Source organism: Podarcis raffonei, chromosome 8, assembly GCF_027172205.1.
Source record: "Podarcis raffonei isolate rPodRaf1 chromosome 8, rPodRaf1.pri, whole genome shotgun sequence".
Taxonomy (NCBI): Eukaryota; Metazoa; Chordata; class Lepidosauria; order Squamata; family Lacertidae; genus Podarcis; species Podarcis raffonei.
In genome coordinates, this window is record NC_070609.1 from 83,907,533 (window position 1) to 83,926,352 (window position 18,820).

At 49.0% G+C, this 18,820-nt stretch overlaps 1 protein-coding gene across 1 annotated transcript; it reads left to right on the forward strand.

Moving 5' to 3' along the window:
• Positions 1-6,878: 6,878 nt before the first annotated feature.
• Positions 6,879-17,233, forward strand: LOC128419954 (myosin regulatory light chain 2A, cardiac muscle isoform-like). The gene is made up of 6 exons (XM_053401270.1): positions 6,879-6,991; positions 9,149-9,224; positions 11,362-11,466; positions 12,445-12,520; positions 13,004-13,052; positions 16,929-17,233. Exons 1-6 carry the CDS (start codon positions 6,956-6,958, stop codon positions 17,025-17,027), a joined length of 441 nt encoding a protein of 146 aa, XP_053257245.1. The 5' UTR covers positions 6,879-6,955; the 3' UTR covers positions 17,028-17,233.
• Positions 17,234-18,820: the final 1,587 nt, after the last annotated feature.

Consider the following 18,820-nt stretch of genomic DNA (forward strand, 5'->3'; position numbering starts at 1 on the left):
ATCTTCAGTGTTCTGTGGCACAGTTGGTCAGTGGGTCTGTCTGTTAAGGTGGGTGGTTTGAGCCCACCCAAAGAGACAGCTGTGGGCAGGATTCCTGCATAGCGGGGGTTGGACTAGATGACCCTTTGCACTTCTTCAGGAGGTCCTGGGTCTTATGCAATGTTGTTGTTGTTTAGTCATGTCTGACTCTTCGTGACCCCATGGACCAGAGCACGCCAGGCACTCCTGTCTTCCACTGCCTCCCGCAGTTTGGTCAAACTCATGCTGGTAGCTTCGAGAACACTGTCCAACCATCTCGTCCCCTTCTCCTTGCACCCTCCATCTTTCCCAACATCAGGGTCTTTTCCAGGGAGTCTTCTCTTCTCATGAGGTGGCCAAAGCATTGGAGCCTCAGGTTCAGGATCTGCCCTTCCAGTGAGCACTCAGGGCTGATTTCCTTCAGAATGGAGAGGTTTGATCTTCTTGCAGACCATGGGACTCTCAAGAGTCTCCTCCAGCACCAAAATTCAAAAGCATCAATTCTTTGGCGATCAGCCTTCTTTATGGTCCAGCTCTCACTTCCATACATCACTACTGGGAAAACCAGAGCTTTAACTATACAGACCTTTGTTGGCAAAGTGATGTCTCTGCTTTTTAAGATGCTGTCTAGGTTTGTCATTGCTTTTCTCCCAAGAAGCAGGCGTCTTTTAATTTCGTGGCTGCTGTCACCATCTGCAGTGATCATGGAGCCCAAGAAAGTAAAATCTCTCACTGCCTCCATTTCTTCCCCTTCTATTTGCCAGGAGGTGATGGGCCCAGTGGCCATGATCTTTGTTTTTTTGAGGTTGAGCGTCAGACCATATTTTGCGCTCTCCTCTTTCACCCTCAATAAAAGGTTCTTTAATTCCTCCTCACTTTCTGCCATCAAGGTGGTGTCATCTGCATATCTGAGGTTATTGATATTTCTTCCCACAATCTTAATTCTGGCTTGGGATTCATCCAGCCCAGCCTTTCGCATGATGAATTCTGCATATAAGTTATGCAATACTAAGGTCAATTAAAAAGTCAATTAAAACAAACTGTAAATAAGCGCAATTCAGCATGTGACAAAACCTTACATGGTGAAGGTGCTAGACAGACTTTTTGTGAGAAAGTAATTTTCCTAAAAGCTGTCAACACACACACACACACACACACACACACACACACACGGGGAGGGGGTGTTAAAAAAGAGGAGCAGATGAAAGTCCTTAGACCTCCATAGCTGAGCCAGCTCAATGCATGGGTTTTCATCTCATTTTCATATTAATAAACGGGGGGGGGGGGACCATGATGTTAGGATATTTCCGTTCCACCTTAAAAGGGAGCAGGATGTTTGTATAACAGCCTGCGTAAGTTCCTGTCTCACAGGATGTTTATGTTGTAAGTTCGTTTCGTTTTCGGCTGTTTTGCCTGAGCAGTCGGAGCAGACGGTCATGATTTCTTTGTTCTGACCAACGCCTAATAAACTGTAAATATGCATGTTCTGCTCTCATGCTGTGCAACTTCTGTTGTGTGAATTCTGCTGATAGAGTGTGCACAAGTCCAAGAATGTGGCTATCTTTTCTTGAGGCTTCGTGTCGCTATAACTGCTAGATACTGCGTGACTAAGGGAGGTCGATGGATCGTCCGGCACCGAGCTGGGGGCTCAGATGGACTTTATCTCCCTGGCAGTATCCCAACAACAGGTTTCGGGCCCAGATTCACGGCACTTGCAGGAGAGTAAGACTGCGACAGACTGCTGAGGTATGTGTGGGAAAAGCGAAATCAGAGGCTTTTCTGTTGCCGCGGCAGCCTCTTTGATGTCCGGCTGGCCTAATTGGCCTGGGAGCCGAGCCAGAGGCATCGTGATTTATGGGCTGCTGAGATAAGAAGTCTTAGAACGCATAAAGGCTCACGGCTAAAGTAAAAAGCTGGAATGGAGTTTTTCCAAGCTTCAGAAGCTGCTGAGTGCCCAAAATTAAATCGGGACAATTATGAGACCTGGGCAAAATGGTGTGAGAGTTTGCTGCGTCAGTTTGGAGTCTGGCAAACTGTCAGTGAAGCCCCTCCAGTTCCTCTGACAGGGAGATGGGAGGCTCAGAATTCGAGAGCCATAGACGTAATAGTCTTGTCCGTCTCTCTGGAGGAAATTGCTACGCTAGCTGGCAACACGACTGCACGTCAGATGTGGAATGCTTTGAAGATAGCCCATCTGCCAGTCATCCCAGCCCAGAGTTTGACTGCGTCGGAGGTCCTGGCTGTTTCCCAGAATGCGAGTGAATGCAGAGATGCCGAGGGCACCGGTTGCAAGCTGCAGGGGGAGCTGACTGTGATGTCATCCCAGGCAGCATTCCAGCCTCCAGAGGGAGCCAAGGAGTCGGCAGCTGAGAGCTCTGTTTCTCGTGAGAACCAAGGTCAGAGCCTTTGCAGAGGCCGGAAGACCAGATGTAAACAGAGCAAGATGCTTGCAGGTGGCCAGGAGCGGGGGGGCAAGTTGCAAAAGCCCACGCCAGTGGAAAACAAGGCTATGTTTGCTGGCACAGCTCCACCAAAGGCTAAAGGCACGTCTGATGGCCAGGAGCAGGGGGGCAAGTTGCAAAAGCCCTCGCCAGTGGAAAACACGGCTATGTTTGCTGGCACAGCTTCACCAAAGGCTAAAGGCAAGCTGCAAAAGCCCACGCCGGTGGGAAACAAGGCCAAGGCCAGGTTTATAGTCGATTCAGCATGCACGCACCATCTCACCAAAGACCGCCATCTGTTTATCTCCTTCACACCTCAAGATGGAGAGGTTCAGCTGGCTGATGGAAGGACTTTGCAAGCTACAGGAGTTGGGACTGTGAAACTTGAAAGTCTGCATACTACCATTAGTAATGTTCTTTTTGTTCCAGGAGCTGTGGACAATTTGATTAGTGTACCACAGCTGACTAGGCGTGGTTTTGAGATTTCCTTCAAGAGGACTGTCTGTGTCATCAGAAAAGGCAAAGAGGACATGTGGCATGCAAAGTTGATGGATGGTTTGTTCTGTCTAACTTATGATGACAATGCTGTTATATCTAATGCTGATTCTTGTTGTGTTGCACAAACTAACAAGGTTCTTCATGCAGGATGCATTCACGATGCACATCGCAGATTTTGTCACCTCTCTTGGCAAGCGCTAGCCAAGATGCCTGAGTTGGTTGAAGGTTTGGACATCAAACCTTGTAAATATCACATGAAATGTGTATCTTGTGCAGAGAACAAGGTGAAGGTTGCTCCAAAAGGCAAGGAGTCTAGCAGGCAGGCTTCCAAACCCTACCAGCTAGTTCACACAGACCTGGTAGGTCCTCTAGCGCCCTCTTTGGGTAGAGCAAGGTACTTCATGGTTCTAATTGATTCTTTTTCCAGGTACATTCATGTGTTTATGCTCGAGCAGAAATCGCAAGCATTTCCTAAGTTCAAGGCATTCTGTGCTTGGTTGGAGAATGCTCACGGTAAACGTATTGGTTGTCTGTTTACTGATCGAGGCGGGGAATTCACTTCTCAGCAGTTTGAAGCTTTCCTGACTGAGAAGGGAATCCAGCATGACTTGTCAACGCCTAGATCGCCATGGATGAATGGGCTTGCGGAGAGAGCAAATCAAACGTTGCTGCAAGGGATAAAAACCTTGTTGCATGATGCCAACCTCCCTGAGAAGTTTTGGGGGGAGGCTCTCTCGAATTTGGTTTACACTTTTAATCGCAGACTGTCATCACCTATTGGTTGCACTCCCTATGAGAAGATGTTTGGTAAGAAACCTAACACCAAGCACTTGAGAATCTTTGGTTCTGACATGTGGGTGCACACCCCACAAAGCAACAAGCTTGGGAAGCGTGGGGCACATGGTTTGTTCATGGGGTACGAAAAAGGTGCATACAGGGTATGGATGACTAACTCTAAATCCATAAAGTTCACGAGGAGTGTTGAGTACAATCCTAAGTGGGGGGGGGAAATGTGGGAATTTTCCAGAGTTACCCAGAGGAGGATGAAGGTGATGTGAAGAAAGCAGATCATGCTGAGAAAGCTGAGGAAACTGAGGATGATGATGATGATGATGATCAGAGTTCGGATTCCAGTTCAGTGGGCGGCGCTGCTGCTGCTGTCAGTGACAGTGATGACACAGCAGACTACAAGAGCGCAAAGGCCTCAGTCAGACCATCTGATGAGTCTGACAATGAACTGGAAGAACCACTGTTCACCATTGGTCACTTTTCTCCTAAGAAGGAGGAGATGAGTCCAGAAGACTTGCGTCTGGTTCGCAGGTCTGAAAGGGCGACCAAAGGCAAACCTCCGAAGAGATTTGCTGATGAGTTTGCTAAGACGGCAACTGCTGTTCTTAGTAGCTCAGAGAAGGTGTGGGAACCTTCAAGCTTCAAAGAGGTCCAAGAGTTAACCTCAAAAGATGCTGAGCCTTGGCTTAATGCCATGAAGGCTGAAGTTGATTCCTTAAACAGGAACCAAACTTGGGAGCTGGTACCGGTAGTCCCAGGGATGAGACTGGTTGGCAGCAAATGGGTCTTCAAGGCCAAGACAGACCAGAATGGCAAGGTTGTCAGACACAAAGCCAGATTGGTTGCCAGAGGTTTTTCACAGGTACCAGGGCAGGATTACCACGAGACCTACTCGCCCACGGTCAAATATGAGAGCATTCGGCTGATGCTCAAGATAGCTGCAGAGGAGAAACTGCATGTTTCCCATCATGACATTAATACAGCTTTTTTGTACGGGATTTTGGGGGAGGAGCTGTACATGCTTCCACCTGATGGGATGCAGATACAGAAGGGAATGGTCTGTAAACTGCGGAAATCCTTGTATGGTCTCAAGCAGAGTGCCAGGTGTTGGAACACAAAACTCACTGAAACGTTGCTTTCTCTAGGTTTTCACCAGGGCAAAGCTGATCCATGTGTGTTTGTCAAGGAGGAGGGGCAAAACAAACTGTATTGTTTATGTTTTGTTGATGATCTTCTGATGTTTTGGAAGAATCAGGCTTTTTACCAAAGCACCCTAGCTCAGCTGAAGGAGCACTTTGACATGAAGGATCTTGGTGAGGTATCCAACTATCTTTCTCTGCAGGTGGAGAGGGACCAAGCAGGTAATTTTCTGGTACACCAAACACAGAAAATTGCTGATGTATTAACCAGGTTGAATTTGGTTGATGCAAACCCAGCAGACACACCGATGGTGACAGGTTACCAGGTAGATAGTACTGCTGAAGCGTTTTCTGACACAACGCTGTACAGATGCATTCTAGGCAAGTTGAATTTCATTGCTAGATGTTCAAGACCTGACATTGCTGTAAGCACTAACCTGCTTAGCAGACATGCTAACAATCCTACTGTTCAGGATTGGAAAGCTCTGAAGCGCATAGCCCGGTATTTGAAAGGGACTATGCGCTACAGGCTGAGGTTCACCAGTCAGAAGACTGGAGGTCTTGAAATCTTTGCAGATGCAAGTTTTGGAAGTGACACCACGGATGGTACAAGCACTTCTGGAGTATGCTACATGTACAACCACTGCCTGTTTGACTGGTTGTGCAAAAAGCAGACGACAGTTAGCCTAAGTTCCTGTGAAGCAGAACTCAATGCTCTGTCATTTTCACTCATGGATTGTGAATGGTTGATGCAACTGTTTAAGGACATTGGGGTTTCTGTGAAATGTCCTATACAAGTGTATCAAGACAATAGATCTTGTTTGGCTTTGCTGAACTCAGAGAGTTGCAAGCAAAGAACCAAGTACTTGCAGATTAAGCTACATCGTGCAAGAGAGTGTATTCAGAAAGGACTCATTCAGGTGTCCTACATGCCAGGAAATGAAATTCCTGCTGATCTGTTGTCTAAGGTTGTTAACAGAGAACAACTGAAGGTTTACGCACAAAGGTTGCAATTGGGTTGAACCACAGGTACTACAGGTTACACGGAAAGGGGGAGGATGTTAGGATATTTCCGTTCCACCTTAAAAGGGAGCAGGATGTTTGTATAACAGCCTGCGTAAGTTCCTGTCTCACAGGATGTTTATGTTGTAAGTTCGTTTCGTTTTCGGCTGTTTTGCCTGAGCAGTCGGAGCAGACGGTCATGATTTCTTTGTTCTGACCAACGCCTAATAAACTGTAAATATGCATGTTCTGCTCTCATGCTGTGCAACTTCTGTTGTGTGAATTCTGCTGATAGAGTGTGCACAAGTCCAAGAATGTGGCTATCTTTTCTTGAGGCTTCGTGTCGCTATAACTGCTAGATACTGTGTGACTAAGGGAGGTCGATGGATCGTCCGGCACCGAGCTGGGGGCTCAGATGGACTTTATCTCCCTGGCAGTATCCCAACACATATTTCACAGGAAAATGGCACTGGAATTTCAGAGCCAGGTAAGTGAACATAGGGAGTGAAAAAAATATTAACATCACATGGTGAGGACAAATTACATGGATACATTAAAAAAAAAACCCAAACATGGCATTGCAGAGAGTTGGACTAGATGACCCTTTGGTCCCTTCCAACTTTAAGAAGTAGAAGAAGAGTTTGGATTTGATATCCCGCTTTATCACTACCCGAAGGAGTCTCAAAGCGGCTAACATTCTCCTTTCCCTTCCTCCCCCACAACAAACACTCTGTGAGGTGAGTGAGGCTGAGAGACTTCAGAGAAGTGCGACTGGCAGCTCCCCCGCTTTCTGGGGCGCCCCTGAGAGGCCGGCGCCCTGGCGCAACGCACCACTAAGCCCTATGGTAAAGACGGCTCTGATTCTATGGAATAATATAAATGAATGATAAAATCTGCTGGCTTTTTAGCTGTGCACCTTCCTTCTGCTCCCCACCTCTGCTGCAGCCCTGATGCAGCTCCGAGGCTTAAGGGGGCACCTGTGAATAACTATTCTCCCCCTTGCTTCTCTCGAAGTCTCCCAAGAAGGCCAAGAAGCGATCCGAAGGCGCCAACTCCAATGTCTTTTCCATGTTTGAGCAGGCTCAGATCCAGGAATTCAAGGAGGTACGTCAAGACAGGGGTGAGGGCAACGGCCTTTTGGGGGAGAGTTGCACGCAAAATCTTCCTAAATCATTCTGGTTTTGTTTGTTTTTTTAAAAAAAAATTATCGAGTTTCCAAATTTATATAACAATAATAAATAGAACAAACAAACAAACATTTATCTTAACTGTTAGATATCCACTTTTGCACCATTGTTATATGACTTCCTCAAATCCCACTAGCTGAGTTTCCAAATTATTCATTGTAGCAGTTTTCCAACGCTATTTTCCAATAATAATTACTTAGTCATTTAACATCTTTCTTCCTTTCCATATTGACTTCAATCCATAGTATGATGTAATTTAACATAGTTATCTCCTAGGCCAATCAGTTACTCACAAGTAGTTCTACTTAGATTAACTTAACATATTTATTTAAATAGTCATTAAATTTCTTCCTTTCATCTTGATACTCCTCCTCCTTCTGATCACGGATTCTTCCAGTTAGGTCGGCCAGCTCCAAAAATTCCATCATCTTCATCTGCCAGTCCTCCACTGTTGGTAAATCTTGTAGCTTCCAAATTTTAGCTAACAAAATTTTGTTAGCTTCCTAGATCATTCTGAGAAAGCAGTCCAAGCTGGCTGTGCACTGAGTCAAAGAGGCAGCTCCACATTCAAATCTCACTCTCCACAAACACCCCTGAAGAGCCTTTGGCTCAGCTCTCAGTCTTCGTTCCACAGCACCTCTTTGCAGGCGTTCCTTTGCTATACCAAATCAGCCGGCCGCGGGGAGCCTTCTGTCTTGAGGGCAGGCCAGGCCAATTCTTTTACTCATTTATTTTAAGCACAGAATTCCATGCCAAGTCCTGGGTGAGTCCACATTCTCAGAGACTAAAGGTTCTAGAAACCAATTAAATGGGGCTTAAATGGGAAGCCCGGTCTCAGCCGTGGAACCTGTTCACAATACCAGAGCTTAAATGCTGGAATACAAGACTCCTGCCAATTTCAACGCATGGCAAAACACCAGCAGGTGGTGCATACTCTGGGTCGATTTTCACTCCGTCCCCGTCCCCCATCCTATTTTTGTTCGGTTCTGCAGAACAGATTTCTGGGTTTGCTCCCAGGTAGAGCCCGGGAGCCTGGGTGTGGGGGTGGGGAGGCACTGAAATAGGGGGACACACATGACCCAATCAGTTTCCCAATTTGTGGTGACCACATTCCTGCAGCATTTTGCAATGCATTTGTTTTATTTTATTTTTATTATTTTTAAATAACTTTTTTATTCAAAAGTAAAACAAAACATATTATCCAGAAACATAACATCCTTATTCCACCCCCATTTCCCCTCCCTCCCCCCACAGAACCCACCCACCCCCACTCCCCGACTTCCCTCAGTTCCAGTCTTTGGTTTCTCTGAGAATGCTGTTTTCTGCATGTTACACAGTTGTATAGATCCTCAAACTATTTAGCTGATTATTATCAATAAAAAGTTTGTGAATGTTTATTCAAAACCTGCCAAGGAGTCCAGTTCGCTTTGTTGCGTCTTCAGATACTTTGTAAAGGGTTCCCATTCATCCTTAAAGTCACATTTATCCTTGTCCCCTAGCTTATATGTCGGTTTTGCCAGTTCTGCATAGTCCGTCAATTTTTCTTGCCACGATTCTTTAGTTGGGGTTTCTTCAGTCTTCCACCCTTGTGCTACCAGAACTCTCACGGCCGTTGTCGCATACATGAAGATGTTTTTCAGCTTTTTTGGCAGATCTTTCCCTACAATCCCTAATAAAAATGCTTCAGGTTTTTAAACAAATGTTAAATGGAACATTTTCTTCAATTCGTTGTATATCATTTCCTAAATTTTTAAAATTACCTTACAATCCCACCACATATGATAAAATGTCCCTTCCTTTTCCTTACACTTCCAACATATATTTGAACTAGTTTTGTACTTTTCCCCTAACTGCACTGGTGTTGTGTACCATCTGGCAATGCATTTATTTTAAAGCTCTCGTGAAAATTCACAAGCATTTTAGTGTGAATTTCTCCTAATGCACACATTTGCGGATATGATTTCCCCTAATAAGAATGCCAAGATTCTTAGGGAAGCAATTTCTGCATCTAGCATGACCTTGCAGTGTGGCCAGATAACACAACTGTGCCCTGATATCCCCCATTTACCCGTAGGCTTTCACCATCATGGATCAGAACCGCGATGGGTTCATTGACAAAGCAGACCTGAGAGATACGTTTGCCGCATTAGGTAAGCAAAGAAACCCCATAAAACACCCAAAAGCTTGTAAGCAGAACCAGGACAAACCTTACATTTGTATGGTTTTGTATCTAGTCTGTTCTGTCTGCTTTTAAAACTGCCCCTAGTGTTTTTATTTATGATGATGATGTATTATCCAAAAATGTATTACAGGGGATTTGTCTCTTTTGCTTTTCTTTACCTTTGTATAGCAACCTAGTATCTTTGTAAAAAAAAATAATAATAAAAGGTGGGGTGGGAAAGGTTGCATTCATTGCTGGTCCTACGCAGAGTAGACCCACTGAAATTAATGAAACTGAGTCAGTGGCGTAGCGTGGGTTGTCAGCACCCGGGGCAAGGCAAGTAATTTGCGCCCCCTAACCCGTGGATTTTAGCAGGGGCAGAGAGCTGCGAGTGCGAGCGCGCCCCCCCCCCGATGTTGCGCCCAGTGCGGCCGGCCCCCCCTCACCCCCCACGCTACGCCACTGACCTGAGTTAGGCCCCATCTGCACTGTATACATTTAAAGCAGTATCATACCACTATAAAGAGACTACAATTCCCAGACAGTGTATTCCTCTTCCTAGGGAACTCTGGGAACTGTAGCTCTGGGAGGGGGATAGGGTGCCCTCCTAACTACTCTTCACAAACTACATCTCCCAGAATTCTTTAGGGGCGACCACGCCTGTTTGAAGTGTTGTGATTCTGCTTTAAATGCATAGAGAAGATGGGGCCTCTTGGGTTCATTAATTTCAGTGGGTCGGCTCTGAATAGGACTCAAGTTGGATAAAAAACCCCAAAGATCAGCCTAGAATAAACATACATACAGCATGCATTAATTTTTTTTCAACGAAAAGGCCTATTTCAATTGCCAACATTTTCTCTCCTCTCACCACCCAACTAAAATTCTCTGCCAGGTCCACCAACTTAGATTCAGAATGTTGATTCCCACAAAGTCTGAAAAACCAAACAAGCAGAAATCTGAATCATTTGCTGTTCAAAGATCTGGGATCTTTCTGAAAGTTCAGCAGGACTTGTAACCCATCAAGCCCAAACCGGTCTGCATTCATTCATTCATTCATTCCCTGCATTTTTATCTCACTTTTTCCTCCAAGGAGATCACTGTAGTTCTCCTACTGCTCATTTAATCTCCACAACAAGCCCATAAGGGAGGTGAGACTGGGAGTCAGAAACTGGCCCAAAGGCAGCCAGTGGGCTTCATGGATTTGAATGCTAGATCCCAGTCCAACATTCTAACCACTACACCACTCTGCCTCTGCCTCTCATGAGCCCTGTGAACTATTTATAGTGGCCTGCTGTGTGCCCGGCAACCCTAATTTTTGCAGTTCCAGGTAACAAAACAGCCCTCTGGTGGGCCACCAGATGCAGTTGGTCAGTTGCCAAAGGTCTGGTGGTGGGCCTCTCAATTTGGTGTGGCCAACACAGTGCTCTCTTTTCAAACTAAAACACCCGTCACCCACGGCTGTCGGCTCTGCTGACTGGGGCTGGTGGAAACTATAGTCCCCCAAAAGGCAGCAAGCTGCCTGCTCCTGTTGCACAGGCTTAACGTGATAATTCCTAAAAGGTCTTTGTCCAGTATACCTGAAGGAGCATCTCCACCCCCATCGTTCAGCCTGGACACTGAGGTCCAGCTCCGAGGGCCTTCTGGCGGTTCCCTCACCGCGAGAAGCCAAGTTACAGGGAACCAGGCAGAGGGCCTTCTTGGTAGTGGCACCCTCCCTCTGGAACGCCCTCCCACCAGATGTCAAAGAGAACAACAACTACCAGACTTTTAGAAGACATGCGAAGGCAGCCCTGTTTAGGGAAGCTTTTAATATTTGATGTATTACAGTATTTTAATATTTTGTTGGAAGCCACCCAGAGTGGCTGGGGAAGCCCAGCCAGATGGGCGGGGTATAAATAATAAATTATTATTATTAGTTCAATATTTGAATGGATCATTGACAAATCTCCCCTAGAATTCTTCTACTCCAGGCATCCCCACCCAGATGTTTTTGGCCTACAACTCCCATGATCCCTAGCTAACAGGACCAGTGGTCAGGGATGATGGGAACTGTAGTCCCAACACATCTGGAGGGCCAAAGGTTGGGGATGCCTGTTCTCCTCTGTCGTGTTTCCCTCCTTCCTCAGGACGCTTGAATGTGAAGAATGAAGAACTGGACGACATGGTCAAGGAAGCTCCTGGGCCTATTAATTTCACAGTGTTCCTGACCATGTTTGGGGAAAAACTTAAAGGTGAGATTGGAGACGAGGGTAGAAGGTGTTTCCCCGCCACCCTCCATGCCACAAGCAAGAAGCACCTTCTGGGAAGAGGTTCTTGGCATCTCCTCACTGCCTGCTCCAACCACCTTGCCACACACATAGAATCATAGAGTTGTGAGTGCCTGGAGACAGTTGGAGGATGAATGGCGGCTAACAAGGTTGAATCCAGACAAGACAGAAGTACTGTTTGGGGGGGACAGGGGGCAGGTAGCTGTGGGGGATGCCCTGGTCCTGAATGGGGCAACTGTGCCCCTGAAGAACCAGGTGCGCAGCCTGGGAGTCATTTTGGACCCACAACTGCCCATGGAGGTGCAGGTCAATTCTGTGTCCAGGGCGGCTGTCTACCAGCTCCATCTGGTACACAGGCTGAGACCCCACCTGTCTGAAGACTGTCTCGCCAGAGTGGTGCATGCTCTAGTTATCTCTCGCTTGGACTACTGCAACGCGCTCTACGTGGGGCTACCTTTGAAGGTGACCTGGAAACTGCAATTAATCCAGAATGTGGCAGCTAGACTGGTGACTGGGAGTGGCCGCTGGGACCACATAACACCGGTCCTGAGAGACCTGCATTGGCTCCCAGTACATTTCCGAGCACAATTCAAAGTGTTGGTGCTGACCTTTAAAGCCCTAAACGGCCTCAGCCCAGTATACCTGAAGGAGCATCTCCACCCCCATCGTTCAGTCCGGACACTGAGAATGCTGTATTGTTTTTAACACCCGCTTGGAAGCTGCCCAGAGTGGCTGGGGAATCTCAGCCAGATGGGCGGGTATATAATAATAATAATAATAATAATAATAATAATAATAATAATAATAATTGGAAGGTACCCCAAGGGTCATCTAGTCCAACCCCCAGCAATGCAAGAACACTCTCCCCCCACAGTGATGGAGAGAACAGGCCAGACTCCCATAAGTATTTCACTTTCCAGATCTCTTTTCTGTGACTTCCAGGTGCGGATCCAGAAGAGACTATTCTGAACGCTTTCAAAGTGTTTGATCCAGAAGGCAAAGGCCTGAAGGCGAACTAGTAAGTACCTGTGGAACTCCCTCCCACATGAGGCAGGGATGACCACCAGTTTGGATGACTTTAAAGGGGGGTGGGCGGACAATTTCATGGAGGAAAAGGCTATCGACGGCTACTAGCCATGGTGCCTACGCTCTGTATCTACAGCCAGAGCAGTAAATCTTCTGAATACCAGTTTCTGGAAGCCGCAGGAAGGGAGAATTGCTCCTGTGCTTGTATCCTGCTTGTGGGTTTCTGATTGGGGCATTGGCTGGCCACTGTGAGAACAGGATGCTAGCCGAAATGATGTTGGTGCTGATTTTGGAAGCTTCGCGGTGAATCCTTTCCTGTTTCAACCTTTGATTACGAAATGGGAGGGCCATCTGTCTCTCAGGCCCTTCAATTAAACGGCTGCAGCCTCTGCTCCTCTCAAAGCTTTCCTTGTCATTTTGCTCTGGGGTTTTGCTCCCTCGTGGTCCTCCATCTGTCCCCTGCTTTGTATTGCAGCATCAAGGAGATGCTGATGACACAAGGAGAACGGTTTTCGAAGGAGGAGGTAAGAGGAGGCCTTGGGGGCTGGCAGGCATTGAATGGGCTAAGTGGGAGGGCAGGAGCTCAGAAACAGAAGAGGACCAGCTTGGCATTCAGTGCCTGGCTTCTGCATAGCTGTCAAGCGTCCCTTATTTGGCGGGACAGTCCCTTATCCCAGCGCCATGTCCCGCTGCTGTCCCTTATTGATGAGGCTTCGTTTGGCTGCTGGCTGGACTTTCTGTCTTTGGCTCGGAGGGGCTCAGAAGTCGAACCTACCTGTGGCCGGAAAATCCCTTATTTTGTCTGCTGATCCCTTATTTTCGAGGCTGCTGGTCCCTTATTTTCAAATCTGTAAGTTGACAGCTATGCTTCTGCATGTAAAACTGGGGGAAACTGGACCTTGGACCACTGCTGTCCATCACGATATGCAATACTGAGACCACTGCTCTGCCTCCTATGCTCCTAGAATAATCGAATTGTAGAGCTGTAGAGGACCCTGAGGGTCATCTAGTCAAGCCAGGGGCATACATAGACTCCCTTGCGCCTTTGGTAAGGAGCTGTATCAGTGCCCCTGCCCCTTGCGTTCCTCTGCCAAGGTGCCCAGAGGAACCTGTGTCCTTGCCTGGCCACCCAAAGCCGTGCAGAAACAAGCAGGTGGACTCATATCCAGTCCGAGCCAGAGTGTGCTGGTCCTGTGGGTTACCCAAGAGGCGAGGTCCAAGTCCGGTCCATGGTCAAAGGTGCAACGTGGAGGCAGTCAGTAATAGCTGAATCTGGGTGCAGGGCAGGGAGTCAGGTGAAGTCAGGAACAGGCATGCAAGCAGGGAGCCAGGGCAGGTCAGGAGCTCAGGCAGGAAAGCAGGACAGGGTTCAGGCAGGAACTGGCAACCAACAATGTTGCTCCCACAACTTGGGACTGAGGTTGGCCACCTTTTATCTGCCCCCAGGCATAGGGCGGCCCCGATCCTCTGGTGACTTGCCTCTCCTGGCCTGGAGGCGAGCACTCCTCCTGCGGGAACTTAGTTCCCTCTGCCTCTCTGCCCTGAGCCTCTGTAGCTCAGGGGAGGCTGGAGGGTTACCAGACCCAGAGGCAACCTCAACTTCCCCTGATGGGGCTGAGAGTGGAGCACCTGCAGGCAATGGGTCCTCCATCACCTCAGGGGCCAGAGCAGACTCAGCTGATGCCTGCACCTGAGGACCCAGCACAGGTGAGGACCCTTCAGGCTCATGCCCCAGCCCTGGCTCAGCTGGTTCTGGAGGCGGGGAATCCTGTGCAGGCTGGGATCCCTCAGGTTCAGCATCTGAGTCCGAATCCCAGGCCATCACTCTGAGTGAAGTGCAATTTTTGCACCCCCTTTGGCCAACCAGGCCATTCCCTGCCTAGTCCAGCCTCCTGCAATGATTCGAATCTCATCTAAAACATCACTAAAGTCCACTACCTTCCCAGCGAGTCCATTCTACTGTCAGACAGCTCTTACTGTCAGAAAGTTCTTCTCTTCTTGTAACTTGAAGCCATTGGTTTAGGTGCTGCCCTCCAGAGCAGGAGAAAACAAGCTTGCTCCTTCTTTCATGTGACAGCCCCTCAAATATTTGAAGATGGCTATTATATCTCCTCTTTTCCAGGCTAAACATCCCCAACTCCTTCAACCATTCCTCATAAGGCTTGGTTTCTAGACATTTGAACATCTTGGTTGCCCTCCTCTGCACACCTTCCAGCTTACTTAATTCCACCCTGTGTCAAGAACGTAGATCAGCTCCCTTTATTTTTAGGGATGGGCCATATCTGAGCAGCAGAGCACGTGCGTTGCTAGCAAATGATCCTAGGATCAATTCCCAGCAACTCCAGGTAGGCTAGAAAAGTCTCCTACCTGAGACTTTGGAGAGTTCCTACCCAACTGTGTGGACAATCCTGAGCTAAATGGACCAGGGAAGCCTGGGAATTGTAGTATTGTGAGAGCAAGCGAGAGGACTGTGCTCTCACTCTGTGCTCTCATCTCAGCAGCCCCGTCCGTATGGAACAGGATGCTGGCCTAGGTGCAGGCCATTGGCCTGATCCAGTGGGCTCTTCATATCTTCATATTAAATATTTTTGGCTTAGTAATGTTGCTTTTCTGCTGGCGGGGCACCAGCAGGTATTCAGCAGTATTTTTACAGTAAACCTCCCAGGACTAATGATAAGGATAATAAGACTCCCTGTCTAAACACATTGACAACAAAGAAGGACTTACCGTATTTTTCGTCCCATAGGACGCTCTGTCCCATAGGACGCACCTAGTTTTTTGGGGGGGAAATAAAGGGGGAAAAAATTCCCTTTATTCCCCCCCCCCAAAACCAGGTCGGGGAAACCGAACCAGGTCGAGGAACAGCGGGATGGTGGCGCTGCACCTCCCTGCTGTCCCCCGAGCTTGTGGGGCTGGCCGATGTCTGCCCGGTGCGCGGGGCACTCTGCTTCAGGGTGCCCCGTGTGCCGGGCGGCAGGCTGCTATCCGCAGCGTGGGGAGCCCTGCGGGGAACTCCTGCAGGGCTCCCCACGCTGCGGATGTCTGCCCGGCGCGAGGAGCGCTCTGCTTCAGGGCGCCTCTCGCACCGGGTGGCAGGCTACTATCCACAGCGTGGGGAGCCCTGCGGGGAACTCCTGCAGGGCTCCCCACACTGCGGATGTCTGCCCGGCGCGAGGGACGCTCTGCTTCAGGGCGCCACTCGCGCCGGGCGGCAGGCTGCTATCCGCAGCCTAGACAGCCCTGCGGGACCTCCCGCAGGGTTGCCTAGGCTGCGGATGCGTTCCTGAAGCGCCAGGCGCTCTGCTTTCAGGGCGCCTGACGCTCCGGGAAGCAGGCTGCTATTCGCAGCCTAGACATCCCTGCGGGACCTCCCGCAGGGTTGCCTAGGCTGCGGATGTGTTCCCCAAGCGCCGGGCGCTCTGCTTTCAGGGCGCCCGACGCTCCGGGAAGCAGGCTGCTATCCGCAGCCTAGACAGCCCTGCAGGAACTCCCGAAGGGCTGCCTAGGCTGCAGATGTCTTCTTGAAGCCTGGAGAGCGAGAGGGGTCAGTGTGCACCGACCCCTCTCGCTCTCCAAGCTTCAGCGAAAGCCTGCATTCGCCCCATAGGACGCACCCAGATTTCCCCTTCATTTTTGGAGGGGAAAAAGTGCGTCCTATAGGGCGAAAAATACGGTACTTCCAAGGAAACAGGCACAGGGCTGCCCTGCTGCTCATCGACTGGCAATGCAGTCCTATGCATGTCTACTGAGATATAAGGCCCATTGATTTCAGTGCAAGTTATTCCCAGGTAACTGTGCATAAGATTGCAGGCTAGAGCTTGGGTTGATTAAGAGTGCAATCCTCTATGCACACTTGGTTGGGTGTAAGTCCCACTGAGCACCCATCTTAAGGGGCTTAAAAGGTATAGGGACCCCTGACCATTAGATCCATTCGTGGCAGACTCTGGGGTTGCGGCGCTCATCTCGCTTTATTGGCCGAGGGAGCCGGCGTACAGCTTCTAGGTCATGTGGCCAGAACGATTAAGCCACTTCTGGCGAACCAGAGCAGCACACGGAAACGCCATTTACCTTCCCGCCGGAGCAGTACCTATTTATCTACTTGCACTTTGATGTGCTTTTAAACTGCTAGGTTGGCAGGAGCAGGAACCGAGCAACAGGAGCTCACCCCGTCGCGGGGATTCAAACCGCTGACCTTCTGATCGGCAAGTCCTAGGCTCTGTGGTTTAACCCACTGCACCATCCTTACAGGGCTTGCTTACTTCTAAATAAATGTGCATAGGGTTGTGCTGCTTGAGCATCAGTCAAAGCAGTTAGAGGACTGCAATTCCAGGTATAACTGGTGCAACGTTGGATAAAATGTCCCTCCAGAGAACTTTTCCCTGCCTGCTTCTTTCCTACAGATAGACCAAATGTTTGCAGCCTTCCCTCCTGACGTGACCGGCAACCTGGACTATAAGAACCTCGTCCATATCATCACTCACGGAGAGGAAAAAGATTGAAGGCTGGGAGAGTACCCTTCCTACGGGCCTGGAATGGTACCCAGCGGGGCTTCCTTCTCCTCACAACTCTGTTTGTTCCTCACCGTGAAAACTGGGAGGTTCACAGGCTTCCTGATAGTTCTTGTCTTCTTGGTGTTCCCAGTCCCTTGTCCGTCCTCTTTGTGTGAAATAATTCATTTGTGACTTGAGAAACATTTCCAAAATTGTATTTGTGTTGAATTATTCACCGAGTCCATGTGTCACGATCCAGTTCACAGGCGATCAAAGTCCCAGCTGGGGACGTCGGGACGGGGGGTTGGGAGTAGGAATGGGAGTCCAGGAGTCAGGAGTCAGGAAGCCAAGAGTCCGAGGGTCAGAGAGCCAGGAGTCAAGAAGCCAAGGGTCCGAGGAACAAGAAGCAGGGAGTCATGAAGTCAAGGGTGCGAAGATCAAGAAGCAAGGAGTCAAGGAACCAAACGCAGCGAGGCAGAGAACATATTGCTGTGGCAAAGAGCCGAAGGGAAAATGCTGACCTTATATCCCTTCCCAGCTTTTGCCACCAGGTGCAGTGAGTTACCAATCGGCCTCATCTGTATGGCCACGCCTTGCCTCTTCAGAACAAACTTAGGAAGGCCCCAGTCCTGCAGAGTCCTATTGTTCACAGGGCCTGGCTCCTGCATGCACACCTGACACCACATGTTCCTACGTGAATAACAGTTGGCTTGGCAAAACCTGGGAGGGGAGAATAAACTCGTGCAGGAGCCAGCCCCCAAGCTGCAAACAAGCACATATCCCACTTCTGACACCACTGCTCCATCAAGGCTGGGGAAAACATTCCATGGACCAGCTACAGTTACAGGGACCTGAGTTAGACAAGGTGTTGCATCAGTCCTGGAGCTTTTATACTCCCCTCCACCCATGCTGGCCCATCCTTTCCTGGGAGAACTAGGAGGGTTCTGGTCCACAGCACATGTCTTCCTCATCCCAAGGAGGACTCAGACAAGGGAGACCTCAAACTGCCACATGGGAATGATAGCTTTAGGTCTGGGCTTTCAACAGTATCTTGGGGCTTGGGATGGTTTTGATGGATCTGAAGGGTGGTGGGTAGGACCCAACAGAGTACGCTGGGTGTCTTGAATCTGCATTTCCTCCAGGGGGACATTTCCCCAGATGGTAATTTTGCAGGGGTTGGGGGCTGTCTCCCCCAATGCAATAGGGCCAGCACTCATGGGAGCAGGCCCCATCTGTCTGGTTACAGGAAGCCTCCAGCTTGTGGACCAGTCTGGGCTCACCAGCTGGCTCATGGCTGGCATCATTTCCCCCAAACCACACCTGTGTGTCCATCAGCTGACAGCTCCCCACCTGTGCCTTGATGTCACAGGTGACCTGAAACTTGTTTTGTTTCTCAGTTGGGCTTAAGTGCCAGGAAAGGCAGAGTACAGTGGATGCTCAGGTTGCGAACATGATCCATGTGGGATGCACATTCACAACCTGCAGCGGCACATCTGCGCACGTGCGGGTTGTGATTCGGTGCTTCTGCGCATGCGCAAAGCATGATTTAGAACTTTGGCGCATGTGTGACCACCAAAACCCAGAAGTAACCTGTTCTGGTACTTCCAGGTTTCGGTAGGTCCATAACCCAAAAAAACGCAACCTGAAGCATCTGTAACCCGAGGTATGACTGTACAGTGGTACCTCAGGTTACAGATGCTTCAGGTTACGGACTCCGCTAACCCAGAAACAGTACCTCGGGTTAAGAACTTTGCTTCAGGATGAGAACAGAAATCATGCTCCGGTGGTGCGGCGGCAGCAGG

What these genes read in the sequence shown, in the direction of transcription:
- LOC128419954 (XM_053401270.1), top strand. Translation starts at nt 6,956, where the DNA reads ATGTTTGAGCAGGCTCAGATCCAGGAATTCAAGGAG. An exon ending in AGATCCAGGAATTCAAGGAG is followed by an intron (nt 6,992 to 9,148) that starts GTACGTCAAGAC and finishes ATTTACCCGTAG; the next exon opens with GCTTTCACCATCATGGATCA. An exon ending in AACGGTTTTCGAAGGAGGAG is followed by an intron (nt 13,053 to 16,928) that starts GTAAGAGGAGGC and finishes TCTTTCCTACAG; the next exon opens with ATAGACCAAATGTTTGCAGC.